Source organism: Dendrobates tinctorius, unplaced genomic scaffold, assembly GCF_039654945.1.
Source record: "Dendrobates tinctorius isolate UK_male_01 unplaced genomic scaffold, ASM3965494v1 ptg000013l, whole genome shotgun sequence".
Lineage (NCBI taxonomy): Eukaryota > Metazoa > Chordata > Amphibia > Anura > Dendrobatidae > Dendrobates > Dendrobates tinctorius.
Window position 1 is genome coordinate 9,796,174 of NW_027361681.1, and position 27,544 is coordinate 9,823,717.

The window sequence follows — 27,544 nt, forward strand, 5'->3', positions numbered from 1 at the left end:
GGACTTTTGCATAAAGCACATTCTTTATTCTTAGATTTTCCCCTACTTTTCTTAGGGACTTTCTATACTCCACCCCGCCAATGTATGTAAGAGAGGGAGGAGAGGGAAGAGAGGAGACAAGAGAAAGAGAACAGACATTAGAGTACTGGACTTTCTCGTAGTTCACTCACCACTCGGACGCTTTCACAAAACGGGTACCGGATCTGGAGGCTGACTGGTCTTCTCACTGTCTCCTAAAGAGACTAGGGACCCCTCCTTCTTGCGTTGACGATCCGCCCGTGCGCTGCCCGAGCGGCTTCCACTGCTGCTGCGGCGTGTCTGGCTCTTTTCGTGTGAGCGTGACCGCCTTTCCTTCGCTTCCTGGCGTGGTTGTATATGCTCTGGCGAGAGGCTCTCCATCCTGCCGTATATGTCTGCTGCTATCCTGTGCTGAGAGCAGTCACACCCGACCATGTAATGGTGTAGTGACGCCAGCCACTACCGGTTTAAATAGCAGCCCCCAGCTTTAAGCTGCTTAGCAGGAGCCACCTAATGAGAGCAGTCTTTTTTTTTTTTTTTTTTAAATTGGACCGCCTGGACCCCGGACCCCGCTTGCGCCCTCTGTGCGCGCGCGCGCCACTACCTGTGTCCGCGCACCCCCTAGTGACTGCGCACACCCTCCTGTGTCTCTGCTGTGCGCGCCACCTCTACTTCCGGGTCGCCGCTTACCACTTCCGGTTTAGCGTCGGCTTCCTCCCAGCAAGGCCCCGCCATGCGCGCTCCAATGCGCGTGTCCTTGCCGCCCTGGTGTGCTCAGCGGCGCGAACCCGGGTTTTCCGGTGAGCACCTGGGCCCCATACCGGTCACCTGCGCTCTCCCTCTTACCTGAGGAGAAAGGATGGACGATCCACTATACCACCAACGTATACACCAGGTAAACCTTCCAGAGCCGAATTCTGAGGGGACTGGCGTCTGGTCTCAACAGGGCGGGTACACCAATGTGGCACCCCCGAGGAGCAATATCTTCGCCCAGGCACCGATGTGTCACATGGGCTGCATGGCCACCATACGTCGACAGGGAGGGAACACGGAAAGTGGCCTCCGTGGACGTTTTACGGGGTACATTTACATCTTGGAGGGTACACCGCCTGTGGTCTCCAAGGTATCCAGCTTCACCCGGGCATCTGCCCCATGGGCTGTGGCCATGCACTCGCTCAGGGGGACATAGGAATATATGACCCCCGAGGCGACTACCGGTACCTGGTATCAGGTGTAGCAGACCGGTGCCTGCTATTTGATCACCCGACCCAGGCCCAGGCATCCTCTTCTTTCTTCCAATCATCAAGAGGTTTTCATCTTGAGGGTTTCCCATCGAGGACAGGAAACCAACTGATGCGGAGAGAGGAGCCGCCCCTTTTATCTTGAAGGTTTCCTGTCCTCGCTGGGCGGATCCCCTCTCTCGTGGTGCCGTCATGTAGAATGGAAAAACAAGGGTTATTCCACAAAATACTAAACCTAGGGGTTGAATAATAATTGACCCACACTTTTATGTTTAAAATTTATTAAAATTTAACTGAGCAACATAACTTTTTGGTTTGTAAGATTTATGCATCTGTTAATAAATCCTGCTCTTGTGTGAAGTTTGAAGGCTCTAACTTATTTGCATCTTATCAAACCTGCTAAATCTGCAGGGGGTTGAATACTACTTGTAGGCACTGTATGTATGTATGTATGTATATATATTACACACACACACACACACACACACACACACACACACAAACTACAGTTCAAAAGTTTGTGGTTACCCAGACAATTTTGTTTTCCATGAAAATGCATACTTTTATTAATCAAATGAGTTGCCAAATGAATTCAAAATCTAGTCCAGACATTAACAAGGTTCATTTTTTTACTTGAAATAATTTTCTCCTTCAAACTTTGCTTTCGTCAAAGAATGATCCCTTTGCAGCAATTTCAGCATTGCAGACCTTTGGCATTCTAGCAGTTAATTTGCTGAGGTAATCTGGAGAAATTTCACCCCATGCTTCCAGAAGCCCCTCCCACAAGTTGGTTTGGCTTGATGGGCACTTTTTGCGTACCATACGGTCAAGCTGCTCCCACAACAGCTCAATGGGGTTGAGATCTGGTGACTGCGCTGGCCTCTCCATTACAGATAGAATACCAGCTGCCTGCTTCTTCCCTAAACAGTTCTTGCATAATTTGGAGGTGTGCTTTGGGTCATTGTCCTGTTGTAGGATGAAACTGGCTCCAATCAAGCGCTTTCCACAGGTATGACATTGCAAAATGGAGTGATAGCCTTCCTTATTCAAAATCCCTTTTACCTTGAACAAATCTCCCACTTTACCAGCACCAAAGCAACCCCAGCCCATCACATTACCTCCACCATGCTTGACAGATTGAGTCAGGCACTCTTCCAGCATCTTTTCAGTTGTTCTGCATCTCACAAATGTTCTTCTATGTGATCCAAACACCTCAAACTTGGATTCGTCTGTCAATAACACCTTTTTCCAATCTTTCTCTGTCCAATGTCTGATCTTTTGCCCATATTAATCTTTTCCTTTTATTAGCCAGTCTAAAGGGCCTATCACACTAAGCAATATCGCTATAACTTGTGACGTTATAGCGATATCGCTGTGTCTGATACTTACCTCCGACCGCTCCCCCCCGCTGGTTATCGCTGATCGCGCGAGAACGTCCAGGACTGTTTCTCGTCGTCAGCTTCCTGCGGCGCTTCCTGTGGAGAGACGAGCGACAAGCGTGGAGCCGGGGCGGGAAGACGCAGGATCGCCTAGTGTGACAGGTAAGTAGCGACCCCCGTCCCCAGCGATGTCGCTGGTGAGATCTGCCTGTGTGGCAGCTCAATAGCGACCACTTAGCGATGTACCAGCGATCCTGACCGCGTCATATCGCTGGTCGGGATCGCTGGTACATCGCTAAGTGTGACACTACCTTTAGATATGGCTTTTTCTTTGCCATTCTGCCCTGAAGGCCAGCATCCCGGAGTCACCTCTTCACTATAGACACTGACACTGGCATTTTGCGTGTACTATTTCATGAACTGAGGACCTGTGAGGCGTCAATGTCTCAAACTACACACTCTAATGTACTTGTCTTATTGCTCAGCTGTGCAGTGGGGCCTTCCACTTCTCTTTCTACCCTGTTTGTGCTCTCCTCTGAAGGGAGTAGTACACACCGTTGTAGGAAATCTTCAGTTTCTTGGCAATTTTTCGCATGGAATAGCCTTCATTTCTAAGAACAAGAATAGACTGTCGAGTTTCACATGAAAGTTTTTTTTCTGGCCATTTTGAGAGTTTAATGGAACCAACAAATTTAATGCTCTAGATTCTCAACTAGCTTAAAAGAAGGTCAGGTTTATAGCTTCTCTAAATCAGCTGAACTGTTTTCAGCTGTGCTAACATACTTGCACAAGGGTTTTCTAACCATCCATTAGCCTTCTTACACAGTTAGCAAACACCAAATTCCATAAGAACACTGGAGTGATGGTTGTTGGAAATGGGCCTCTATACACCTATGAAGATATTGCATTAAAAACCAGACGTTTGCAGCTAGAATAGTCATTTACCACATTAACAATGTATAGAGTGTATTTCTGAATCATTTAATGTTAGCTTCATTGGAAAATACTGTGACTTGTTTTCAAAAATAAGGACATTTCTAAGTGACCCTAAACTTTTGAACGGTAGTGTATAAATATACACACATTACATACTTATAAGCAAGCATAATATTCCGTATATACTCGTGTATAAGCCGAGATTTTCAGCACTTTTTTCGTGCTGAAAAAACGCCCCCCTCGTGTTATACACGAGTCATTTTCCATTGTCCAAAAAGCTAGTCGGGAAGAGGGAGGGGAGCAGCCAACGGCTGTGACATCATACTCACCCCCTCCTCGCGCCATCGCTGAATATCCTTGCATCGCCGTTGTCCCGATGCAGCAGCTCTTCCCCTATGCTGAGCGGTCATGTGGTACCGCTCATTAAGGTAATGAATATGCACACCTCTCGACTCCCACAGGAGGAGCGCATATTCATTACCTTAATGAGCGGTACCACGTAACCGCTGAGCACAAGAACAGCTGCAGCGCCAACGGAGATGCAGGGATGTGCAGTGACGGTGCGTTGGACGACGGAGGAGGAGCCGAGCCATGCATACAAGGATGAGATGGGGGGGGAGCCGAGCCATGCATACAACAGGGGGAGCCACACATAGCAAGACAGGGATGAGGGGACAATGCATACCAGGCTTATACGAGTCAATAAGCTTACCCAGTTTTACGTGGCAAAATTAGATGCCTCGGCTTATGCTCGGGTCGGCTTATACACAAGTATATACAGTATATTCTATACACACACACTATATATTTTATACACTCACAGCCACCCTTAGATACAGCTGTACAGTTGCTGCCGTGTTCTCGCCCCTTCATACCCGGCCACTTTGCTCCTTTAGTGCAGATGTCTCAGGACCCAGGTCTGTGGTAGAAAAGGTGTGACTATTAATCCCTACAGGATTTTCAGCTCTTATCAGTTGCTGCCCTAATTAAAAAAAAAAAAAAAAAGAAATAATGGGTGAAACAGGACTGTGGGGAACACGGAACGCTGGTGTACAAGGAGCCGCATTTACATGACATTTGCATCTACTCGGAATATCTTCCGAGAATGTTGAAGGCTGATGGGCTGGAGTATCTGCACCATCAGGATCAAACACCAGCGATTAACAACTCGGTTGCTGGCAATATGTACATGACAAGTCATTACATGTACACAGAAAGAGCGCACAGAGGATCTGCACATTCATTAATGAATGAGGGGCATGGTACAAATGGTGCTGCAGATTGCCAGGGTTGAGCCCAGTCCAGTCCCTACCCCCATCTACCTTCCATATCGTGCTTGTCCTGGGACTTGTTGCTGGCTCCATCTGTATCCTTGTGGGCAAGCTGCAGACTCATTTTGTGGCACACTTCAAATGCTTGTCCAATGGTCCGCACAATCCGCATGGCCTGGCTCTGGGGACAAGAAACAGAACTGTACATATCCAGCACTGCAGAGAAGCAGCGGCTGTTCCAGGGCAAGAACAGCTCCCTGGACAGTCGTGCTTGAGAGAAAGATGAGGCAATGGATTCTGCACCTCAACCATGGTGGCCTAAACATAATGGCCTGGCAGCCCTAGACTACATGCTTGGTCTGACCATCTACATTATCTCCTGCAGCAGCTCCATAACACAGGACACGTGGCCATGAAATACACGCTCACTGCTAGGACTCCTCCAATTGATGAGCCCCCCACATGCTGCACCCAGCGTGGCTATACTCACCTTCTTCTTGGACTTGAATACATTGCACCTGAAGGAGTTGCTGGCACCGTCCCGTGAGATGTAGCTGAAAATCTTCAGGTCCTGGGAGTCATGCGACACGTAAAATATTCTGGAGGAGGAGGATGAGAGACATTTCAACCTGTGCAATGAATATTCAGCAGTGTCCTGGAAGACTACATGGAAATGAAGCCCTCACTCACACTCCAGCCCAGCGGCAGGAACTCGCGCAATGCTTCATTTCAGGCTTCTGTAAGTTTTCTGGCAGAGACTGAGATCCTGTCAAGGAATCTGGGAGCAACACTTACTCCAGTCATCCACATAATGAACACATTCAAAAAGCTCTCAACATCTGTGCTTGCTGTCAAAGCGGAACCTCCAGAAGTTGAAACCATGAACTGGCAAATTATGTTCCAACAGCAGCACTCGACATTGAAGGATGAAAACCCACAGGTCGGTCCAGAAAATCCTAATGGCAAGTGTATAGGAAAGTAGCAGAACGTAAGGAAAAGTCACCTCTGATCTCAAGTAAAGGATAGGTGGCATTCTCAGGTGATGTCACCTCTGATCTCTAGTGATGGATAGGCGGCATTCTCAGTTATGTCACCTCTGATCTCTAGTGATGGATAGGTGGCATTCTCAGTTATGTCACATCTGATCTCTAGTGATGGATAGGTGGCATTCTCAGTGATGTCACCGCTGATCTCTAGTGATGGATAGGCGGTATTCTCAGTGATGTCACCACTGATCTCTAGTGATGGATAGGTGGCATTTTCAGTGATGTCACCGCTGATCTCTAGTGATGGATAGGCGGTATTCTCAGTGATGTCACCACTGATCTCTAGTGATGGATAGGAGGCATTCTCAGTGATGTCACCGCTGATCTCTAGTGATGGATAGGCGGCATTCTCAGTGACGTCACTGCTGATCTCTAGTGATGGCTAGGCGGTATTCTCAGTGATGTCATCGCTGACCTCCAGTGATGGATAAGCGGCATTCTCAGTGAGGTCACCACTGATCTCTAGTGATGGATAGGAGGCATTCTCAGGAATAAAATGAAGAAACAGCCGACAGCACATTCAGGATCAATTAGGGGATGCACGCTTCCTTGAAAAAGACCACATTGTGGTCGAAACGTTGTATATTTTTTCAATGGCAGAATAAATTTTTGTTTTTTCACCCGGATTGGATGCTGCTTCTTTTTATTATTTGCTTGCATTCTCAGTAATGTCAACCCTAATCTAGTATGGAAGGTACAGTAGTCCTGATCATCAGGGCTTCTTACAAACCCTACATGTGCTGTAGTATCAAGTTTCATTTTCCATGGAAGTTCTCACTTCACACAGTCATCGTAGCAGCATTTTTTGGACGCTCCATCTGTCCTGCGCTGTCAGACAGAACCTTTCCTGTATTTGTATGATTCACAGGGATTGTCTGTAAACTTTGAAGTATTTTATTCTTCAGTAATGGGGATCACAATGTTTGTTATGAAGCCGCGAAGATAAAGAGCAATTGTCTGTCTTTCCTTTCAACGATATCATGAGACCACAAGCCGGTGGGGCTGGGAGATACAGATGACAGGGAACCACAGGAACCTCAACTGTCTAGAGGCAGTCAGTGCATCGTAGCGGCTGTTAGCACAGCGCATCTTTCTGTATGTAGTAATATTCCTCAGTGAACAGAACACAAAAAAAAAAAATAATACATGCTAAAACCAGTAACATACTACACATGAGCTGGGGTACACTACATGTTTGATTGGGGGAGACGCAGCCACTGTTCTCACCTGTACACTGGGTCGTGCATCACCAGCACCGAAGCTTCATCCCACATCCACTGTTTCTTCTACAACATAAAAGCAGCAGAGTGTTGAATAACGAGATGTCCTACAACCTCCCACGACTCAAACCACCTTGCACTCCCCCAAGATATGCAGGTGGCACCTCATATATCCCTCAGACACGCGCCCGCCGCCTCGTGTGCCTCTTTCAGGCAGGCATGCGCCACCTTGTATCTTCTAGCCCACGCCTTGTAATAACTGAAGCTTTAATAAGGCAGTTTCCATGTGGTTTTACTAATTGATTTGTAGCATTAGCTCTAGAGTTACTGAACTACAACCCCCAACATCTCACTACACCTTTATCTTCTTCCTCACTGTGACCTTCACTCCATCCACAGACACTATGATGTTGATCTTTTTCTTCTTAATGTTCTTGGCTTTAAATTCAAACTGGAGGATAAGAAAAAAAAAAAAAAAAAAAAAAAACACAACAAACATTCACATTATTCAAGGTGTACACACCAAAGCCCAGCTGTGCAGCAGTGCTCAACAGTGAAAAGGAAGGGGCAGGGTTTAGTGTCCATATATTACATACACCTGGGATGAATGGTACAGTGCAGTGTATATGCCCTCCCCCCGGGAAGAATGGCACAGTGCAGGGCATGCACACAGGAGGAATGGTAAAGTGCAGTGCATGCACACCCCCCACCCCCCCGGGAGGACTACACAGATCACATACTGCAGCAAAGACACTGCACAAATAGAATGAAGCTGTGATATACATGGAGACCCTCGACCATCAGGAAGAGGCAGTGCCGAAGGTACAAGACCAGTTAAGCATTTAATGCAGTGAAGGGAGTTGCGTACTATAAAGAAAACGTCCGACAACTGCCCAGAAGAACAAAAGAGATTTTAATAGACCATTGTAAAGGGCTCTGGTGATTCAAGAAAACCTATAACATGGGAGTGATAGCCAAAGATGCATAAAAGTTTGTATGTTTTATTGAGCAATTCCAAAAGACATTAACCCCTTACCTACAATTGACGTAATATTCCGTCCATGTGACCATGGACCTAATTACCATGGACGGAATATTACGTCACCATGATCAGCGGCGCCCACGTGGTGAGCGTCGCTGATCGCGGCCGGGTGTCAGCTAATTATCATAGCTGACACCCGGCACAATGTGTCAGGGGCGGTCACGGACCGCCCCCGACACGTTAACCCCTTGCACACCGCGATCAAACGCGATCGCGGTGTACCGGGGGTTAAAGGGAAGCATCGGCAGGGAGGGGGCTCCCTCCGTGCTTCCCTGAGCCCCCCACAGCAGCACAATGTGCAGCGCTGCTGCGGGGGGCTCCTTTCCTCCAGGCCCCCGAATCCAAGATGGCGACGGGGGCCTTCGGGGGCCTGAGGAAGCTGGCTTCCTCAGTGCCTGCAAAGCGCAGGCATGAGGAAGTCTGCAGCAGTGCCTGTGACAGATCGCTGATCTGTCACAGTGATCTGTGATGTGACAGATCAGCGATCTGTCACAGGACAGTGATGTCCCACCTGGGACAAGGTAATAAAGTAAAAAAAAAAAAAAAAAAAAAAAAAAAAAAAAAAAAAAAAATCGCTGAATAAATTAGTAAAAAAAAAAAAAAAAAAATATTCCCCAATAAATCCATTTTTTCAAAATAAAAGAAAACAAAAACAATAAAAGTACACATATTTGGTATCGCCGCGTCCGTAATGACCTGCCCTATAAAACTGTCCCATTAGTTAACCCCTTTAGCGAACCCCTTAAAAAATAAAAAACGAAGCAAAAAATAATGATTTATTATCATACCACCGAACAAAAAGTGCAATAACGCGCGATCAAAAAGACACATAAATATCCATGGTACCGCTGAAAAATGTCATCTTGTCCCGCAAAAAACGAGCCGCCATACAGCGTCATCCGCAAAAAAATAAAAAAGTTATAGCTCGCAGAATAAAGCGATACAAAAATAATTATTTTTTATATAAAATTGTTTTCATTGCAAAAAACCGACAAAACATAAAAAAACGACCTAAATGAGGTATCGCTGTAACCGTACTGACCCGAAGAATAAAACCGCTTTATCAATTTTACCGCACGCGGAACGGTGTAAACGCACCCCCCCAAAAGAAATTCATGAAATGCTGGTTTTTGTTCATTCTGCGTCCCAAAAATCGGAATAAAAAGCGATCAAAAAATGTCACGTGCCCGAAAATGGTACCAATAAAAACGTCAACTCGTCCCGCAAAAAATAAGACCTCACATGACTCGGTGGGTCAAAATACGGAAAAATTATAGCTCACAATATGTGGTGATGCAAAAACTACTTTTACAATAAAAAGCGTCTTTTAGCGTGTGACAGCCGCCAAACATAAAAACCGCTATAAATAGTAAATCAAACCCCCCGTTATCACCCCCTTAGTTAGGGAAAAATAATAAAACTAAAAGAAAATGTATTTGTGACGAACAGCCCACCGCCGTTCGTCCACTTACGGGCGACACTAACGGGAGTCCCGCTGCCACCAAAACGCGACGGACAGCGGACCCTGTGTCACCACTATGTCACAGTCCCACCACTGACACGGGTGTATCAGCGGACGGAGGGGCGTGACACAATGCCGGCACACGGCTATCACAGGCGCAGTGGGGCTTATCTTAGTTATCCCAACACTGGCACCATGTGACCAAAAATATCCAGCAAGCTAATCTCGCTCTACAATTTGCCGCAGGGGGAGTTTAATTTGGATGCCCCACCACTGCTATCAATCTTCCAAGTACTGCGGGGATTTATGTATATCCCACTTTCTCAGTTCCACTTTGGAACTCACAGCTCTCCGGCGCCCCCCTTACCCTCAGGTCAGTCAGGGAACTGCACCTAGGATAATTGGTCGCCGGACGGGCTGCCTGTTGTGAACCGGCAATTAGGCTTCTGCAGTAAGGGAATTATCAATGCTGTGGCTGCAGACCCTTATTCAGCAATATAAGACCCTTCTAGACTGCCAGCAAGCCGTAATAGCCGTACACAACGCGCTGCCACCAGTCACGGTTACTTAATTCACAGTGTTAAATTAAGAGGGTCCGTGGCAAACCCCTTGAATTAGTAGCGATTATCTATCAAAGGCGTATAGTTCGATTCTTAGAGCATGGAGACAGATCTAAATAATTTCATTTATTTTCCGAAAGAGGACAGTGATTACAGATAAAAGTTGCTATAAAATTGAGACATAAAATATGTACAGTACAGGTATAAAATAAAAGTGGAGAAAACAAAGAGATTACACTCACAGTTCCATATTGTTCCTTAGGCAGACCATGCGGCTAAGGTGGGTGGAGGCGGAGCTGCACTTCTCCGCTCATCTGGATCTTTCTAGCACGACGACTTGAGCTGTTCTGAGCTGGTTTGCCCAGGAAATGCCTTATAGACTTTCCTATGTGACATCACAGAGAGGTGCATTCTGGGTTGATCCCACCTCTCTTATCCAAGTTATGTTTTGGCTACAAAACTTAGATTAGCTATAACTTTATGGGAGAAGCTGGTATGGACTCATCAGTGGTATCATGTTTCCCAGCGTAATGAGCCCATCAAGAAAACATCAAACATCTATGCGATATGACCGTCCATTTGGGCGCAAATCCTATCTCATGTTCTGGACAGGGTAGAACTTCGAAACATACGCGGTCTCGAAGCTGGGACCGCTCAGGTTACAAAAATATGATTTTCATATCTCTAGGGTATTTGGTTCTTATGGTATAGTCTCTCATAGTTTTATTCGTTTCAAACAAAGAAGTTTTTCCCGCTCTGAAGAGGAGAGAAGGCAAATGGTGTGAGGAAGATGGTCTAGCTAATTAACATTCCTGCTCTTCCAGAGGAAGTGGCAGGGTTGATAAAACCTGGGGGGAAGGAATTCCTACTACTGAGAGTTTACAATGTCCTAGGATGGAGGATTTGTTAGCACATTGCAACAGAAAACATATCTTGCAGACATGGTACATCACACCTCCCCCCTTAAGAGGGCGCTAAGGAGGCATTACCTCTCGGTAATCGGCCATGCGCACCTCAGCGGGTTCGCCCCGGCGGGACAACCCATCGGCATTGCCGTTTTCACTGCCCTTCCTGTGTTTTACAGTAAAATCGTACTGTTGAAGGGCAAGGCTCCAGCGGAGCAATCTTCCATTGGTTCCCGACACGGTGTGCAACCAGCTCAGTGGGTTGTGGTCGGTTACCACCGTGAAGGCGCGCCCATACAGGTAGGGCTGCAAACGCTGCAGTGCCCACACCATGGCCAGACACTCCTTCTCGATGGTCGAGTATGCCACTTCCCTCGGCAAAAGTTTCCGGCTCAGGTACAACACGGGGTGCTCTTGGTCCCCCGAGTCGACCTGGCTAAGCACAGCACCGAGGCCAAACTCGCTGGCGTCGGTCTGTACCAGAAACGGGCGACTGCTGTCGACTGCTCTCAACACTGGAGAGTTGCACAGGGCTGCTTTCAAAGCTTGGAAAGCCGCCTCACAGTCATCTGTCCAGTTGACTGTTTGGGGTAGCCTCTGCTTGGTGAGGTCAGTCAAGGGTTTGGCAAGGGCGCTATAGTCCTGTACGAACCGCCTATAGTACCCTGCAGTGCCCAAGAAGGACTTCACCTGTTTCTTGGTCCTGGGGGTGGGCCAGGACACGATTGCGTCCACTTTTTCTGGCTCCGGACTCATGGAACCCCCGCCTACCCGGTGCCCCAGGTAGTGGACCTCGCGCATGCCTATCTGGCACTTCCCCGGCTTGATGGTCAGGCCTGCCTGGTGAAGACGCTTGAGCACCTCCTGGAGGTGCTGAAGGTGTTCCTCCCAGGTGGAACTGAAGACGGCAATATCGTCTAAGTACGCCACTGCGTACTCCTCCAGTCCCCGAAGCAGGTGGTTGACCATCCGCTGGAAAGTGGCAGGGGCATTCTTCATGCCGAAGGGCATGACCGTGGACTCGTACAGTCCAAAGGGGGTGATAAAGGTGGATTTCTCCTGCGCCTCAGTATCCCCGACTCAAATCCATGATGGATATGTAGTTGGCGTTTGTCAACCGCTCGAGCAGATCCTCGATGCGCGGCATCGGGTGGGCATCAGAGGTTGTGATGGCGTTGAGCCCCCTGTAGTCCACGCAGAACCGGGTGGTTCGATCCTTTTTAGGAACGAGGACTACAGGTGAAGCCCACGCACCTTTTGACCGTCGAATCACTCCCAGCCTTAACATCTCATCGACCTCTTGGCGCATGACTTGTTGCACCGTTTCAGAGATCCGATAAGGTGTTCGCCGTAATGGGGCATGATTCCCGGTGTCCACCTCATGAACCGCTAACTCCGTCCTCCCAGGACGGTTGGTGAACACGGGCCGGAAGAGTTCCAGGGTGGCCATCAACTGCAACCGCTGGGACACGGTGAGCGAACCACTTATCTCCATGTCCTCAATGGACCCATTGGCCTTGGCCTGGGCCAGCATGTCCAGGAGGGAATCTTCCTCCCCATCCTCTGGCAGATTGCAGACCGGTAGGATGCAAGCTTCACGTTCGTAGTGCGCCTTCAGCATGTTGACGTGAAAGGCCTTGCGCCTACCCCGAGCATGGTCAAGCGTGACCACGTAGGTGACCGGGTTGAGCTGTTGGTGGACGACGTACGGGCCTTCCCAGGCTGCCTGAAGCTTATCCGTTGGTACCGGGACCAACACCCACACCTTTTGACCCACCTGGTAGGTCCGCTCCCGGGCGTTCTGGTCGTACCAGCGCTTCTGGTCAGCCTGAGCCTGCGTCATGTTGTCATGCACCAACTGCGTCAAGGTCTGCATCTTGTCACGGAAGCGCATGACATAATCCACGATGGACACTTCTGTGGGGTTTGGCTCATCTTCCCAGGATTCTCTTATCAACCCAAGGGGTCCCCGGACTCGCCTGCCATACAGGAGCTCGAAGGGGGAGAACCCGGTCGAAGCCTGCGGAACTTCTCTGTAAGCGAACAGCAGGTGTGGGAGGTACCGCTCCCAGTCGCGCCCTTGGGTCTCAACCAGTATGCGGAGCATCTGTTTGAGGGTACCGTTGAAGCGTTCACACAAACCGTTAGTCTGTGGGTGATACGGACTCGATACCAGCTGCGTCACCTGCATTTTCTCACAGAGAGCCTCCATTAGGCGAGACATGAATTGGGGCCCTTGATCGGTAAGCATCTCCCTGGGAAATCCTACTCTCGAAAAGATGGTCACCAGTGCGTCAGCCACCTTATCTGCCCTGGTTGAAGACAGAGCTACTGCCTCTGGGTACCGGGTAGCGTAGTCTACCACGGTGAGAATGTATCGCTTTCCGGAGCTGCTGGGGACGGACAGCGGTCCTACAATGTCCACCGCGATTCTCTGGAAAGGCTCCTCTATCACCGGCAAAGGAATAAGGGGAGCCTTAAGAGCAGGCCCCGCCTTACCCACTTTTTGACAGGTGGCACAGGAGCGGCAGTAGTGTGTTACATCTGTCCCCATCTTGGGCCAATAGAAGTGTTGAGACAGCCGTGCCTTTGTTTTGCTGATCCCCAAGTGTCCAGCGAGTGGAATCTCATGGGCAATCCGCAACAACTCAGTTCTGAACTGATAGGGGACGACCAGCTGTCTTTCCCTCAACCACTCCTTTTTAGGATCTCCGGGTACTGTCTCCCGGTACAACCTTCCTCGTTCCCAGAACACCCTCTCCTTATCAGACTTGGAGGTGGGCGTCTCGGCGAGACCTCTCAATTTCTCCAGGCTGGCATCTGAGTGCAGAGCAGCCTGGAACTCCATGCTGGAGGCTGCCAGAAGTGACGTCAGGGTCCCCTCTTTACTGGGACCCTCTGGAACCGGCTCTGGGTTCACCTCTGGTTCAGTCTCTCCTGTAGCAGCAGAGGGTCCAGAAGACAGTGCGTTACCTGCGATCTGGGCACTCTGACTGCGTGTGACAGCTGCTATGTATGCTGTCTCCCTGGGGATTTCTTCAGACCCACCAGCTGGTGCTGCCCTGGGCTCTACCTCCCCATCCACCCCCAACACTTCAGGAGCAGTGCTACTTATGGGCCAGTTACCTTCCTCGGTGGCACTGGTCAGCTGCATGGCATTACCTTCCTCATAGTCCCCATGCACCTCCCCATTTCCTTGAGCACCGTTGCTTACTCCTGCCAGGGGTTCCTCAGCCGTCTCACTCCGCAGAGTGACGGGGCTGAGCACTTCGGTACCTGTGGACACATCTACCGCTTCAAAGAAAGGGTTAACGGGTTCAGTCGGCACAGATACATCAACATCATCATCATCCTTCCTAGGAGAAGAATGGTTATCAGTTTGCTTTGGTACATTCACATCAGCATCAGCATCGTACCTGGGGAAAGAATGGTTGTTAGTTGCATCATTACTCATCAAGGCATTAGCAGGTAACACATTCAGTTTCCCATCATCAACATCATCAGGGTTAACGTTACCCTTATTATCAGTTTGGGGAAGGGTGTCAGGGACATAGTATGCAACCATCCTCCCCAAGTCAGTCCCCAATAAAACATCAGTGGGCAAATTTTCAGACACTCCCACCTCCCTCAACCCGCTCCCGGCACCCCAGTCAAGAAAAACTCGTGCCACTGGCAAGGGACAACGGGTGCCTCCAATCCCGGTGACAGTCAGGGTTTTCCCCTCAACAAACTCTTCAGGGGCCGCCAGTCCAGGACGGATGAGGGTTCGTTCAGCCCCGGTGTCCTTGAGGCCTGTAGCAAGACGGGCCCCCACCTGAACAGGTTGAACGTTGTCGTCAGCCCTCCCAACCACACCTCCCACCAAAAGAACAGAGGCATTGGGCCCGGGGGCCTTGGCTGGGGGGTTCTTCGGCCTGTTCGGACAGGTGTAAAAGAAGTGACCAGGCCGCTGGCAGTGGTGACACAGGCGACTGTCAGTAGCCGGCCTGTTGTTGGCAACAGGGACAGGGCCTCCGGAGGGACGGCTAGCTGGGGCATTGGGGTTGGTTGCTGGCTTACCCCCTTTCCAGCTGGTGGCGACTGGCCTCCGCGTCTCGGGCTTCCGGTTGGCCTCGTGGTTGTCGGCGATCTGCGCCGCTTTGTCCGCGTTCGTTGGTTCGCGGTCCAGGATGAACTGTCGGACCTCAGCTGGGCAGAGATGCAGGAACTGGTCTTTGATCATCAGGTCCCGTAGCTGCTCAAAGGTTTCAACGGACAGTCCATGGATCCACTGGTCAAAGTGGGTCCTGAGTCCTTGCACCACATCACTGTAGCTATCGTGTGGGCCACGTTGGAGGTGTCGGAACTTCTTTCGGTATACCTCAGGTGTCAGCCGGTATTTGGCGATCAGCGCCTGCTTTATGGCGTCATAGTCATCATCGGCTTCTGGCGGAAGAGAAGCAAATGCCTCCAGGGCTTTGCCCTTTAGCCCTGGGGTCAAGTACCTTGCCCATTGGTCTCTAGGCAGCTGGTACTGTCTGCAGGCTTTCTCAAAGGCTCGCAGAAATGTGTCCAAGTCCCCGTCCTTTTCCATCACGGGAAAATGCTCTGGCCGGGGTTTAGGAGTCTGGACGCTGCTGGGCTCACGGCTTCGGGCTGTGAGGGCATTCCCACCCCGCTGGAGTACCTCCAGTTCATGGGCCCTCTGCGCCTGGCGCTCGGCTCTCTCAGCCTCAGCTTGGCGCTCAGCTCTCTCCGCCTGGCGCTCGGCTCGCTGCTCTGCTCTCTCTCGAGCTTGCTGGATCAGCCTCACCCGCCCATCACTGTCTTCGGCGGGGAGTTCGTCCAAGGCCATTTGCAGATAGGGGTCCACCCCGTTCTGGTTGAATGTGGGGCCAGCGCTCAGGAGTGGAGCCTCTGCTGCAGCCCCATTGCAACTTGGGCCAACTTCTGCGCTCGCTGGATTCTGGTCGTTGTCCAGCTGCACTAGAGCCGCGATCATTTGAGCTCTGTTTTTGTTCGTGGCGTCAAGGCCTTGGTACGTGCATAACGCAGCAAGAACTTCCTTTGTCTGCCGGGTGTACCAAGGTTCTCCTTTTGCCGCCATGGTTGCCAAATAAAAGATAGAAAAAGAAAAACGAAGAAACGGGAGGGGGATACTTGCAAGTACACACTAATGTCTCAGGACTGGTAACCACTGAGTCTGTTCTCCAAAACCTATGATGCAGGATTCCCGCAGGAACCGTGCAGGTTTTTAGTGAGAGGAATGATTGCTCAAACCAAATCACTAATGCTCTAGGATTATCCCACCGCGCTGCCACCAATATGTGACGAACAGCCCACCGCCGTTCGTCCACTTACGGGCGACACTAACGGGAGTCCCGCTGCCACCAAAACGCGACGGACAGCGGACCCTGTGTCACCACTATGTCACAATCCCACCACTGACACCGGTGTATCAGCGGACGGAGGGGCGTGACACAATGCCGGCACACGGCTATCACAGGCGCAGTGGGGCTTATCTTAGTTATCCCAACACTGGCACCATGTGACCAAAAATATCCAGCAAGCTAATCTCGCTCTACAATTTGCCGCAGGGGGAGTTTAATTTGGATGCCCCACCACTGCTATCAATCTTCCAAGTACTGCGGGGATTTATGTATATCCCACTTTCTCAGTTCCACTTTGGAACTCACAGCTCTCCGGCGCCCCCCTTACCCTCAGGTCAGTCAGGGAACTGCACCTAGGATAATTGGTCGCCGGACGGGCTGCCTGTTGTGAACCGGCAATTAGGCTTCTGCAGTAAGGGAATTATCAATGCTGTGGCTGCAGACCCTTATTCAGCAATATAAGACCCTTCTAGACTGCCAGCAAGCCGTAATAGCCGTACACAACGCGCTGCCACCAGTCACGGTTACTTAATTCACAGTGTTAAATTAAGAGGGTCCGTGGCAAACCCCTTGAATTAGTAGCGATTATCTATCAAAGGCGTATAGTTCGATTCTTAGAGCATGGAGACAGATCTAAATAATTTCATTTATTTTCCGAAAGAGGACAGTGATTACAGATAAAAGTTGCTATAAAATTGAGACATAAAATATGTACAGTACAGGTATAAAATAAAAGTGGAGAAAACAAAGAGATTACACTCACAGTTCCATATTGTTCCTTAGGCAGACCATGCGGCTAAGGTGGGTGGAGGCGGAGCTGCACTTCTCCGCTCATCTGGATCTTTCTAGCACGACGACTTGAGCTGTTCTGAGCTGGTTTGCCCAGGAAATGCCTTATAGACTTTCCTATGTGACATCACAGAGAGGTGCATTCTGGGTTGATCCCACCTCTCTTATCCAAGTTATGTTTTGGCTACAAAACTTAGATTAGCTATAACTTTATGGGAGAAGCTGGTATGGACTCATCAGTGGTATCATGTTTCCCAGCGTAATGAGCCCATCAAGAAAACATCAAACATCTATGCGATATGACCGTCCATTTGGGCGCAAATCCTATCTCATGTTCTGGACAGGGTAGAACTTCGAAACATACGCGGTCTCGAAGCTGGGACCGCTCAGGTTACAAAAATATGATTTTCATATCTCTAGGGTATTTGGTTCTTATGGTATAGTCTCTCATAGTTTTATTCGTTTCAAACAAAGAAGTTTTTCCCGCTCTGAAGAGGAGAGAAGGCAAATGGGGTGAGGAAGATGGTCTAGCTAATTAACATTCCTGCTCTTCCAGAGGAAGTGGCAGGGTTGATAAAACCTGGGGGGAAGGAATTCCTACTACTGAGAGTTTACAATGTCCTAGGATGGAGGATTTGTTAGCACATTGCAACAGAAAACATATCTTGCAGACATGGTACATCACATATTTATTTCCATTTTCCCACTAGGGTTAGGGTTAGGGTAGGGTTAGGGCTAGGGTTAGGGCTAGGGGTGTGTTGAGGTTAGGGTTGGAGTTATAATTGGGGGGTTTCCACTGTTTGGGCACATCAGGTGCTCTCCAAAGGCAACATGGCGTCTGATCTCAGTTCCAGCCAATTCTGCGTTGAAAAAGTCAAATGGTGCTCCTTCCCTTCCAAGCTCTGCCATGCGCCCAAACAGTGTTTTACCCCCACATGTAGGGTATCAGCCTACTCAGGACAAATTACAAAACAACTTTTGGGGTCCAATTTCTCCTGTTACCCTTAGGAAAATAAAAAATTGGGGGCAAAAATATAATTTTGCGGAAAAAAATGTTTTTTTTTTATTTTCACGCCCAGGCGTTATAAACTTCTGTGAAGCACTTGGGGGTTCAAAGTGCTCTCCACACATCTAGATAAGCTCCGTGGGGGGTCTAGTTTCCAAAATGGGGTCACTTGTGGGGAGTTTCAATAGTTTAGGTACATCAGGGGCTCTCCAAACGCACATGACACCCGCAGACCAATCCATCAAAGTCTGCATTCCAAAACGTCACTACTTCCCTTCCGAGCCCCGACGTGTGCCCATACAGTAGTTTTCTCCCACATATGAGGTATCAGCATACTCAGGACAAATTGGACAACAACTTTTGGGGTCCAATTTCTCCTGTTACCCTTGGGAAAATAAAAAAAATTGGGGACTAAATGATGATGTTTGTTGAAAAAATACGATATTTTTATTTTCACGCCCGGTCGTTATAAACTTCTGTGAAGCACTGGGGGGTTCAAAGTGCTCACCACACATCTAGATAAGTTCCTTGGGGGGTCTAGTTTCCAAAATGGGATCATTTGTGGGGGGTTTTCACTGTTTAGGTACATTAGGGGCTCTCCAAAGGCAACATGACACCCACAGACCATTCCATCAAAGTCTGCATTCCAAAACGTCACTACTTCCCTTCCGAGCCCTGACGTGTGTCCATACAGTAGTTTTCTCCCACATATGGGGTGTCAGCGTACTCAGGACAAATTGGACAACAACTTTTGGGGTCCAATTTCTCCTGTTACCCTTGGGAAAATAAAAAAAATGGGGACTAAAAGATGATGTTTGTGGAAAAAATACGATTTTTTTATTTTCACGCCCGGACGTTATAAACTTCAGTGAAGCACTGGGGGGTTCAAAGTGCTCACCACACATCTAGATAAGTTCCTTGGGGGGTCTAGTTTCCAAAATGGTGTCATTTGTGGGGGGTTTCTACTGTTTTGGTACATCAGGGGCTTTCCTAACGCGACATGGTGTCCGATCTCAATTCCAGCCAAAAACGTCAAATGGCGCTGCTTCCCTTCCGAGCTCTGCCATGCGCCCAAATAGTGGTTTACACCCACATGTGGGGTATCAGCGTACTCAGGATAAATTGCACAATATCTTTTATGGTCCTGTTACTTTTGGAAAAATAAGAATTGCGGGTGAAAAGATCATTTTTGTGGAAAAAATATGATTTTTTAATTGTACTGCTGTACGTTATAAACTTCAGTGAAGCACTGGGGGGTTCAAAGTGCTCACCACATATCTAGATAAGTTCCTTGGGGGGGGTCTAGTTTCCAAAATGGGGTCACTTGGGGGGTTTCCACTGTTTAGGTACATCAGGGGCTCTCCAAACGCGGCATGGCGTCCGATCTGAATTCCAGCCAATTTTGCATTGAAAAAGTCAAACGGCGCTCCTCCCCTACGGAGGTCTGCCATGCGCCGAAACAGTGGTTCCCCCCCACATATCAGGTATCAGCGTACTCAGGACAAATTGCACAATAACTTTTGCAGTCCAATTTCTCCTGTTACCCTTGGTAAAATAAAGAAAATTGAACCTGAAGTATTTTTTTGTGAAAAAAGGTTAAAATGTTCATTTTTTTTTTTAATATTCAAAAAATTCCTGTGACGCACCTAAAGGGTTAATAAACTTCTTGAATGTGGTTTTAAGCACCTTAAGGGGTGCATTTTTTAGAATGGTGTCACTTTTGGGTATTTTCTATCATATAGACCCCTCAAAGTGGCTTCAAATGTGAAGTGGTCCCTAAAAATAAAATGGTGTTGCAAAAATGAGAAATCGCTGGTCAATTTTTAACCCTTATAACTTCCTAACAAAAAAAAAAAATTTTGGTTCCAAAATTGTGCTCATGTAAAGTAAACATGTGGGAAATGTTATGTATTAAGTTTTTTGTGTGCCGTATCGCTGTGATTTAAGGGCATAAAAATTCAAAGTTGGAAAATTGCGAAATTTTCAAAATTTTCGCCAAATTTCCGTTTTTTTCACAAATAAACGCAAGTTATTTGAATGCAATTTTACCACTAACATGAAGTACAATATGTCACGAGAAAACAATGTCAGAATCACCGGGATCCATGGAAGCGTTCCAGAGTTATGACCTCATAAAGGGACAGTGGTCAGAATTGTAAAAATTGGCCCGGTAGTTAACGTGCAAACCACCCTTGGTAGTGAAGGGGTTAATAAAATAACAAAATAATTTTATTTCCATAGCGCCAACATAAGGTAAAGAAAGAATACAGCCACTTTGCATAGATGTAAAGTTCTGTAAAAAAGTGGGTTGCCCCCTTCCTGATTTCCTGTTCTTCTGCATGTTTGTCACGCTTAAATGTTTCAGATCAAGATAACACAAGTAACCCAAAATGCAGTTTAATTAAGGTCTTTATTATTAAGGTATGACAGTCACTGGCACAGTGTAGGAGGGGAGATGTGTGTCCCTGCGCATGTTGGCGTCCGTTGTATGAAACCAGGATATTTTTCCTCCAGCACACTAAGTGCTGCATACATTGGCTGGTTTTATGTGAGCACACAGAGTGCTCAGCATATCTCTTCCTGCAGCAGACACCAGCATGTGTACTAGCAGGACCTGTGGTGATGTCATAATCATGTGATCATCACATGGTCCTGGTTCAATACCTGGACATGTGAGACAGCCTGGGTGGTGTCTTGGGAGAGGAGGTACTCCCAACGGAGCTCCAAGAAGGAGCGGAGGACATTGCCAGGCGTCTGCAGGTTGAAACCTGCAGAGTAAAAGGACTCTGTTATACTTTGTTTTGTTTACTGTTAACCCCTTAACGACCAGGGGTATTTTTGGTTTTACATTTTCATTTTTCCCTCCCCTTCTTTCCAGACCCATAACTTTTTTAATTTTCCGTTTATATGGCCATGAGAGGGCTTATTTTTTGCGGGACGAGTTGTACTTTTAAATGACATCATTGCTTTTACCATATCGTGTACTCGAAAACGGGAAAAAAAATTCCAAGTGCGGTGAAATTGCAAAAAAAGTGCAATCCCACACTTGTTTTTTGCTTGGCTTTTTTGTTAGGTTCACTAGATGCTAAATCTGACCTGCCATTATGATTCTCCAGGTCATTACGAGTTCATAGACACCAAACATGTCTATGTCCTCTTTTATCTAAGTGGTGAAAAAAAAATCCAAAGTTTGCTTAAAAAAAAAAAAAAATTTGCGCAATTTTCCGAGACCCGTAGCGTCTCCATTTTTCATGATCTGGGGTCGGGTGAGGGCTTATTTTTTCCGTGCCGGACTGACGTTTTTAATGACACCACTTTTGTGCAGATACGTTCTTTTGATCGCCCGTTATTGCATTTTAATGCAATGCCTTGGTGACCAAAAAAACGTAATTCTGGCGTTTTGAATTTTTTTCTCGCTACGCCGTTTAGCAATCGGGTTAATGCTTTTTTTTTTTATTGATAGATCGGGCGATTCTGAACGCGGCGATACCCAATATGTATGTGGGATTTTTTTTTTACTGTTTTATTTTGATTGGGGCGAAAGGGGGGTGATTTGAACTTTTAGGTTTTTTTAATTTTTTTTTTTTTTTTTTTTTTTTTTTTTTACTTTTGGCATGCTTCAATATCCTCCATAGGAGGCTAGAAGCATGCGCAACCCGATTGGCTCTGCTACATATTGGCGATGAGCAGATCGCCCATATGTAGCAGATTTACTGCTGTGCTTTCAGCGCCGACCACCGGGTGGCGCTGAAAGCCTTATGCCTGGAACAACCATAGAGGTCTCATAGAGACCTCTGGTTGTCCAGGCAACGTGACGCCGACCCCCGATCACGTGACGGGGGTCGGCGATTACGTCATTTCCGGCCCGGCGGCCGGAAATTCTATTTAAATGCCCGCTGTCAGCTTTGAAAGGAAAAATACAGGGCGCATCCACTGTGTAAAATCCGTATCAAAAAACACATTAACAGAGAAAAAAGGAAGGTGCTCACCTATTGGGGTTGTGAAGAAGTTACAACACCCATAAACGCATGAGAAGCAGCAGCAAGTCTGCACAGGGTCCTAGGACAAATTTGCAAAAAGCGGCGTGAAAGTGCAATGAGGACTGCGCTTGCTTCTGGTGGAGTACAAAGTTCTTTATTCAGCCAACGCGTTTCCTGAGCCTACTGGCTCACTTCATCAGGGCAGATTACATTGAAAGATAGTGAAACATTCTTATAGAGGGAAAAAAAAAAAAAAAAAAAGGGGGGGGGGGGGGGGGAGGGTTGAGACCTCAAGGAGTATTAGAACCTGGCTCATGAAGTGGAGATGTATGCTGTAAAGTGCAAGTACCAGGTATTAGTCCACTAAACCACTGGATTTAGCTGAAGTGGTTTAAGAAAAAATTTTAGAAATTATTTGTTTTATAGAAATCGAAATTCGGCAAAATAACTTGAAGTGGTATTAGAACCTGACTAATAAGGTGCAAGTGCAGATTGTAAAGTACGAGGTATTAGTCCACTGAACCATTTAGAATAAACAGAAGTGGTTTGAAGAATATTAAAGGAATTGTTTGTCAATTTATTACATAGGAATCAAAATACAAAAAAACAACTTCAAATGGTATTAGAACCTGGCTTATAGCAAGCTATAAGGTGCAATTACAAGGTATTAGTCCACTCGACTATAAGACTGTAATGATGTTTTTTTGTATGTATTAGTCCATTATACCAAAAAAAAACAAAAAAAAAAACCAGAGGGGCATAAAATTGGGTAAAATGTAATAAAAATGTATGAAAATCACAATAAGGAAAAAATCAAATAAAAGCATCATTGATAATATTGAGGCCATAGGAGCCAATTGTCTTCAATTTATAGATCCAATAGATCTATACCTAAATTGTATGGGAGAACCACACAACCCCTTCATTGTAGAATGAACTCACATAGACACAACACTAAAATTGGATACCAACAACATGGTCTGTCACGACACTTTGATTCATTTTCACCAAAGAGATTTCTCTAAAGCCATCATTTTTCCTATAGAACACATCCCTGAACACGTTTCCAATAGAACCCAAGCATTAAACAGAAAAGAGGTCTATTGGATCTATAAATTGAAGACAATTGGCTCCTATGGCCTCAATATTATCAATGATGCTTTTATTTGATTTTTTCCTTAGTGATTTTCATACATTTTTATTACATTTTACGCTTTTTTTTTTTTATTATAGGTATAATGGACTAATACATACAAAAAAACATCATTACAGTCTTATAGTCGAGTGGACTAATACCTTGTAATTGCACCTTATAGCCTGCTATAAGCCAGGTTCTAATACTATTTGAAGTTGTTTTTTGTATTTTGATTCCTATATAATAAATTGACAAACAATTCCTTTAATATTCTTCAAACCACTTCTGTTTATTCTAAATGGTTCAGTGGACTAATACCTCGTACATTACAATCTGCACTTGCACCTTATTAGTCAGGTTCTAATACCACTTCAAGTTATTTTGCTGAATTTCGATTTCTATAAAACAAATAATTTCTAAAAATTTTTCTTAAACCACTTCAGCTAAATCCAATGGTTTAGTGGACTAATACCTGGTACTTGCACTTTACAGCATATATCTGCACTTCATGAGCCAGGTTCTAATACTCCTTGAGGTCTCACCCCTCCCCCCCCCTTTTTTTTTTTTTTCTTCCATTAACCTTAGCCACTTTTTACCCCGTGATCCATAGCACTCTGTTCTATTTTTATTTTTGCATAATTTTATATATTTTTTCTCATTTTAATACACTTTTATTGTAGTGTTTTTATGTTTGTAATAAAATTTCATTGTTTTTGAATTTATTTTTTTTTCCCCTCTTTGACCTTTGTTGATGACATTTAACCTTGTTTTGGCGCCAATTTTTTCCCCTTTTTTTTTTTTCTTCCTCTATAAGAATGTTTCACTATCTTTCAATGTAATCTGCCCTGATGAAGCGAGCCAGTAGGCTCAGGAAACGCGTTGAACTTTGTACTCCACCAGAAGCAAGCGCAGTCCTCATTGCACTTTCACGCCGCTTTTTGCGCTGTCAGCTTTGACAGCGGCATTTAACTAGTTAATAGGCGCGGGCGGACGGCGATTCCGCTCGCGCCTATTGCGGGCACATGTCAGCTGTTCATAACAGCTGACATGTCCCGGCTTTGATGCGGGCTCAGCGCCGGAGCCCTCATCAAAGCAGGAGAAATGTCTGATGACGGACTGTGTCCGTCATTGGACATTAAGGGGTTAAGCTAGAAAGGCTCTGTTTTTGTTTTCTGAACCCTGCCTTGGTCTATGCCAGCTTCAATAAACCAGCAGGTGCTTCACCACCAAAGTGTTCCTGTGTCTACCTGAGGAAGCAGCCAAGTGTGGCAACCCCTCACAAAGGGAAAAATAATTCCAAACTTAGAGGGCCCTGTGTGAACAAGCGTTTATGCCCCATTAGAAAATTTGGCGTAGAAGTAACATAGCATTTCAGAAAAGGAACATCATACTAACAGATGTTTGGGGATCATCAATATGTTCTCTGGCAAAACTGAGACAAGACTTTGTTTCCCAAACAATTTTATTAACATTTTATAACAGAGCATACATAAATGCAATATCATGAGGCATTCGTGACACAGGAAAGAGAAAAAAAAAAAAACAAAAAAAACCACAGACTATAAATAATAATAATTACTCATGGAAACATTTCCAGCCAGCGAGACCATTTCTTTATAAAGGAAGGAAGACAGCCATTCATCAACGCCAATTTTTGCTCATATGACTTATAAATCACAATGTCAACCCTGGAACAGTGAATAAACCGGGCTATAGACCAATGGTATTATAAAAAGGTATATTTTTATTTATCAAAGACATAAAAAATATGTATACGACGAGAGATGTACATATCAAAGAAGAGGGATATAATTCACCCATAAGGTATCTCACAACCATCAACAACACGGATGTATACATTAATTAATGCTTCAAAACTGTATCTTAAAACACATCTGCATAAATAAAGTGCACAAGACACTACATATGAGGTATTCTACAAAAATTCCCATGTGGGGATGTAAACTAATCACTCTAAGAACTGCCAATATAAAAATGTGCAAAAATAACCGCTATGTATTAGTGCCTGAACTGTTGCAAGACCTAATAGGATAGTGTCTAGATGGCAATTATATCCTATGATAGCGATATAAATAACCGCATAGTTAGGAATATGTACCTCAAAAGACAACATATGCACGCAATCAAGGCATTATACTAAGGACTAGCGGTATGGCAAAAATCAGAGCAATGATAATTCATGTGGAATGAAGCAATCGTACCACGTGGTTGATGTGGAGTCCCCCGGGCGTCCCTCCGCCCCGACGCGCGTTTCGCTTTTGCTTCAACGGGAGGCGCAATGACAAGAGGGGAACAACCCGCTTATATAATCCACTCACAAGCTGCAAACACGATGATAATGTGCCATAGCGCATGCCCAGTAGCTGCCTGCCTCACCATTTGTGATTAATGGTTCTCACTGTGTTTCGCTGTAGTCTCAAAGCTTTAGAAAAGGCTTTATAACCTGTTCCAGACCGATAGATCTCACTTAGTTTCCGATTCGTTCCAGAATTTCTTTGGATCGCGGCATGTTAACTAGCTTTTGAGGGACTTTTGGTCTACTTCATTTTGTCAGGCAGGTCCTATTTAAGTAATTTCTTGATTGAGAACAGGTGTGGCAGTAGCCAGGTCTGCGTTTGGCTGGGAAATTTGAACACTGCTTATCAAACATGTGATAAACAACTGTTAAAATATAAAATGAGGAGGCAGTCACTTTTTCACACAGGGCACTGTTGGTTTGGATTTCTTTTTCCCTTAATAATAAAGACCTTAATTTAAATGCTGCATTTTCTGATTACTTTTGTTATCTTTGTCTAATATTTACATTTGTTTGGTGATCTGAAATTTAAATGTGACAAACATGCAAAAGAACAGGAAGTTAGGAACAGGGCAATCACTTTCACACAACTGTACAATTTTTTTTTGTTTGGGGGTTCAAGATTACTTCAAATATGTTACCACTGACCCCAAATTTGGATAATACCTCAAAACAGGAATCCCCAGTACATTCATCCGAGTGCTTTCTCCACATCCAGCGATGGGAGCAGAGAAGATGTCAGATCTTTTCCTGACGTGTTAATGAGATCAGTCATCCTTCTTGTGCCATCTAACGTTTGTCTGGATTTAACAAATCCAACTTATTCCTTATCCACCAGGGATGGCATAACGTCTGAAATTCTGCTTCCTAGTATTTTAGAAAACACACTGCTCAAAAAAATAAAGGGAACACTCAAATAACACATTCTAGAACTGAATGAATGAAATATTCTCATTGAATATTTTGTTCTGTACAAATTTGAATGTGCTGACAACAAAATCACACAAAAATAATCAATGGAAATCAAGTTTATTTACCAATGGAGGTCTGGATTTGGAGTCCCACACAAAATTAAAGTGGAATGTAATGTCCTTAAAACAAGTCACAATGATGCTCAGTATGTGTGTGCCCCCCACGTGCCTCAGTATTGTGTGTGGCCTACACGTGCCTGTATGACCTCCCTACAACAACTGGGTATGCTTCTGATGAGGCGGCGGATGGTCTCTTGAGGGATCTCCTCCCAGACCTGGACTAAAGCATCCGCCAATCCTGGACAGTCTGTGGTGCAACGTGACGTTGGTGGATGGAGCGAGACAGGATGTCCCAGATGTGCTCAATCGGATTCAGGTCCAGGGAAAGGGCGGGTCAGTCCATAGCTTCAATGCCTTCATCTTGCAGGAACTGCTGACACACTCCAGCCACATGAGGTCTGGCATTGTCCTGCATTAGGAGGAACCCAGGGCCAAGCGCACCAGAGTATGGTCTCACAAGGGGTCTGAGGATCTCATCTCAGTATCTAGTGGCATTCAGGCTACCTCTGGTGAGCACATAGAGGGCTGTGCAGCCCTGAAAAGAAATGCCACCCACCCCATCACTGACCCACTGACAAACCGGTCATGCTGAAGGATGTTGCAGGCAGATCACTCTCCACAGAGTCTCCAGACTGTCACGTGCTCAGTATGAACCTGCTTTCATCTGTGAAGAGCACAGGGCGCCAGTGGCGAATTTTCCAATACTGGTGTTTTGTGGCAAATGCCAAGCATCCTGTACAGTGTTGGGCTGTGAGTACAACCCCCATCTATGGACGTCAGGCCCTCAGACCATCCTCATGGAGTCGGTTTCTAACTGTTTGTGCAGACACATGCACA

The 27,544-nt window shown here is 46.3% G+C and overlaps 1 protein-coding gene across 4 annotated transcripts in view; it reads right to left on the bottom strand.

Annotated features, from left to right (window-relative positions):
- LOC141069240 (carboxyl-terminal PDZ ligand of neuronal nitric oxide synthase protein-like) overlaps positions 1 to 27,544 on the bottom strand; it is a 78,033-nt gene that overhangs the window by 38,018 nt on the left and 12,471 nt on the right. For 3 of the 4 annotated variants that reach the window (XM_073558709.1, XM_073558696.1, XM_073558715.1), the window contains exons 3-7: positions 7,470 to 7,562; positions 7,119 to 7,177; positions 5,336 to 5,444; positions 4,897 to 5,026; positions 4,450 to 4,556 (exon numbers count right to left, since the gene is read on the bottom strand). In XM_073558709.1, the coding sequence (XP_073414810.1) occupies positions 4,450 to 4,556; positions 4,897 to 5,026; positions 5,336 to 5,444; positions 7,119 to 7,177; positions 7,470 to 7,562 (498 nt within the window). The remainder of the gene's footprint in view (positions 1 to 4,449; positions 4,557 to 4,896; positions 5,027 to 5,335; positions 5,445 to 7,118; positions 7,178 to 7,469; positions 7,563 to 27,544) is intronic. The other variant, XM_073558703.1, reaches the window with a different exon arrangement.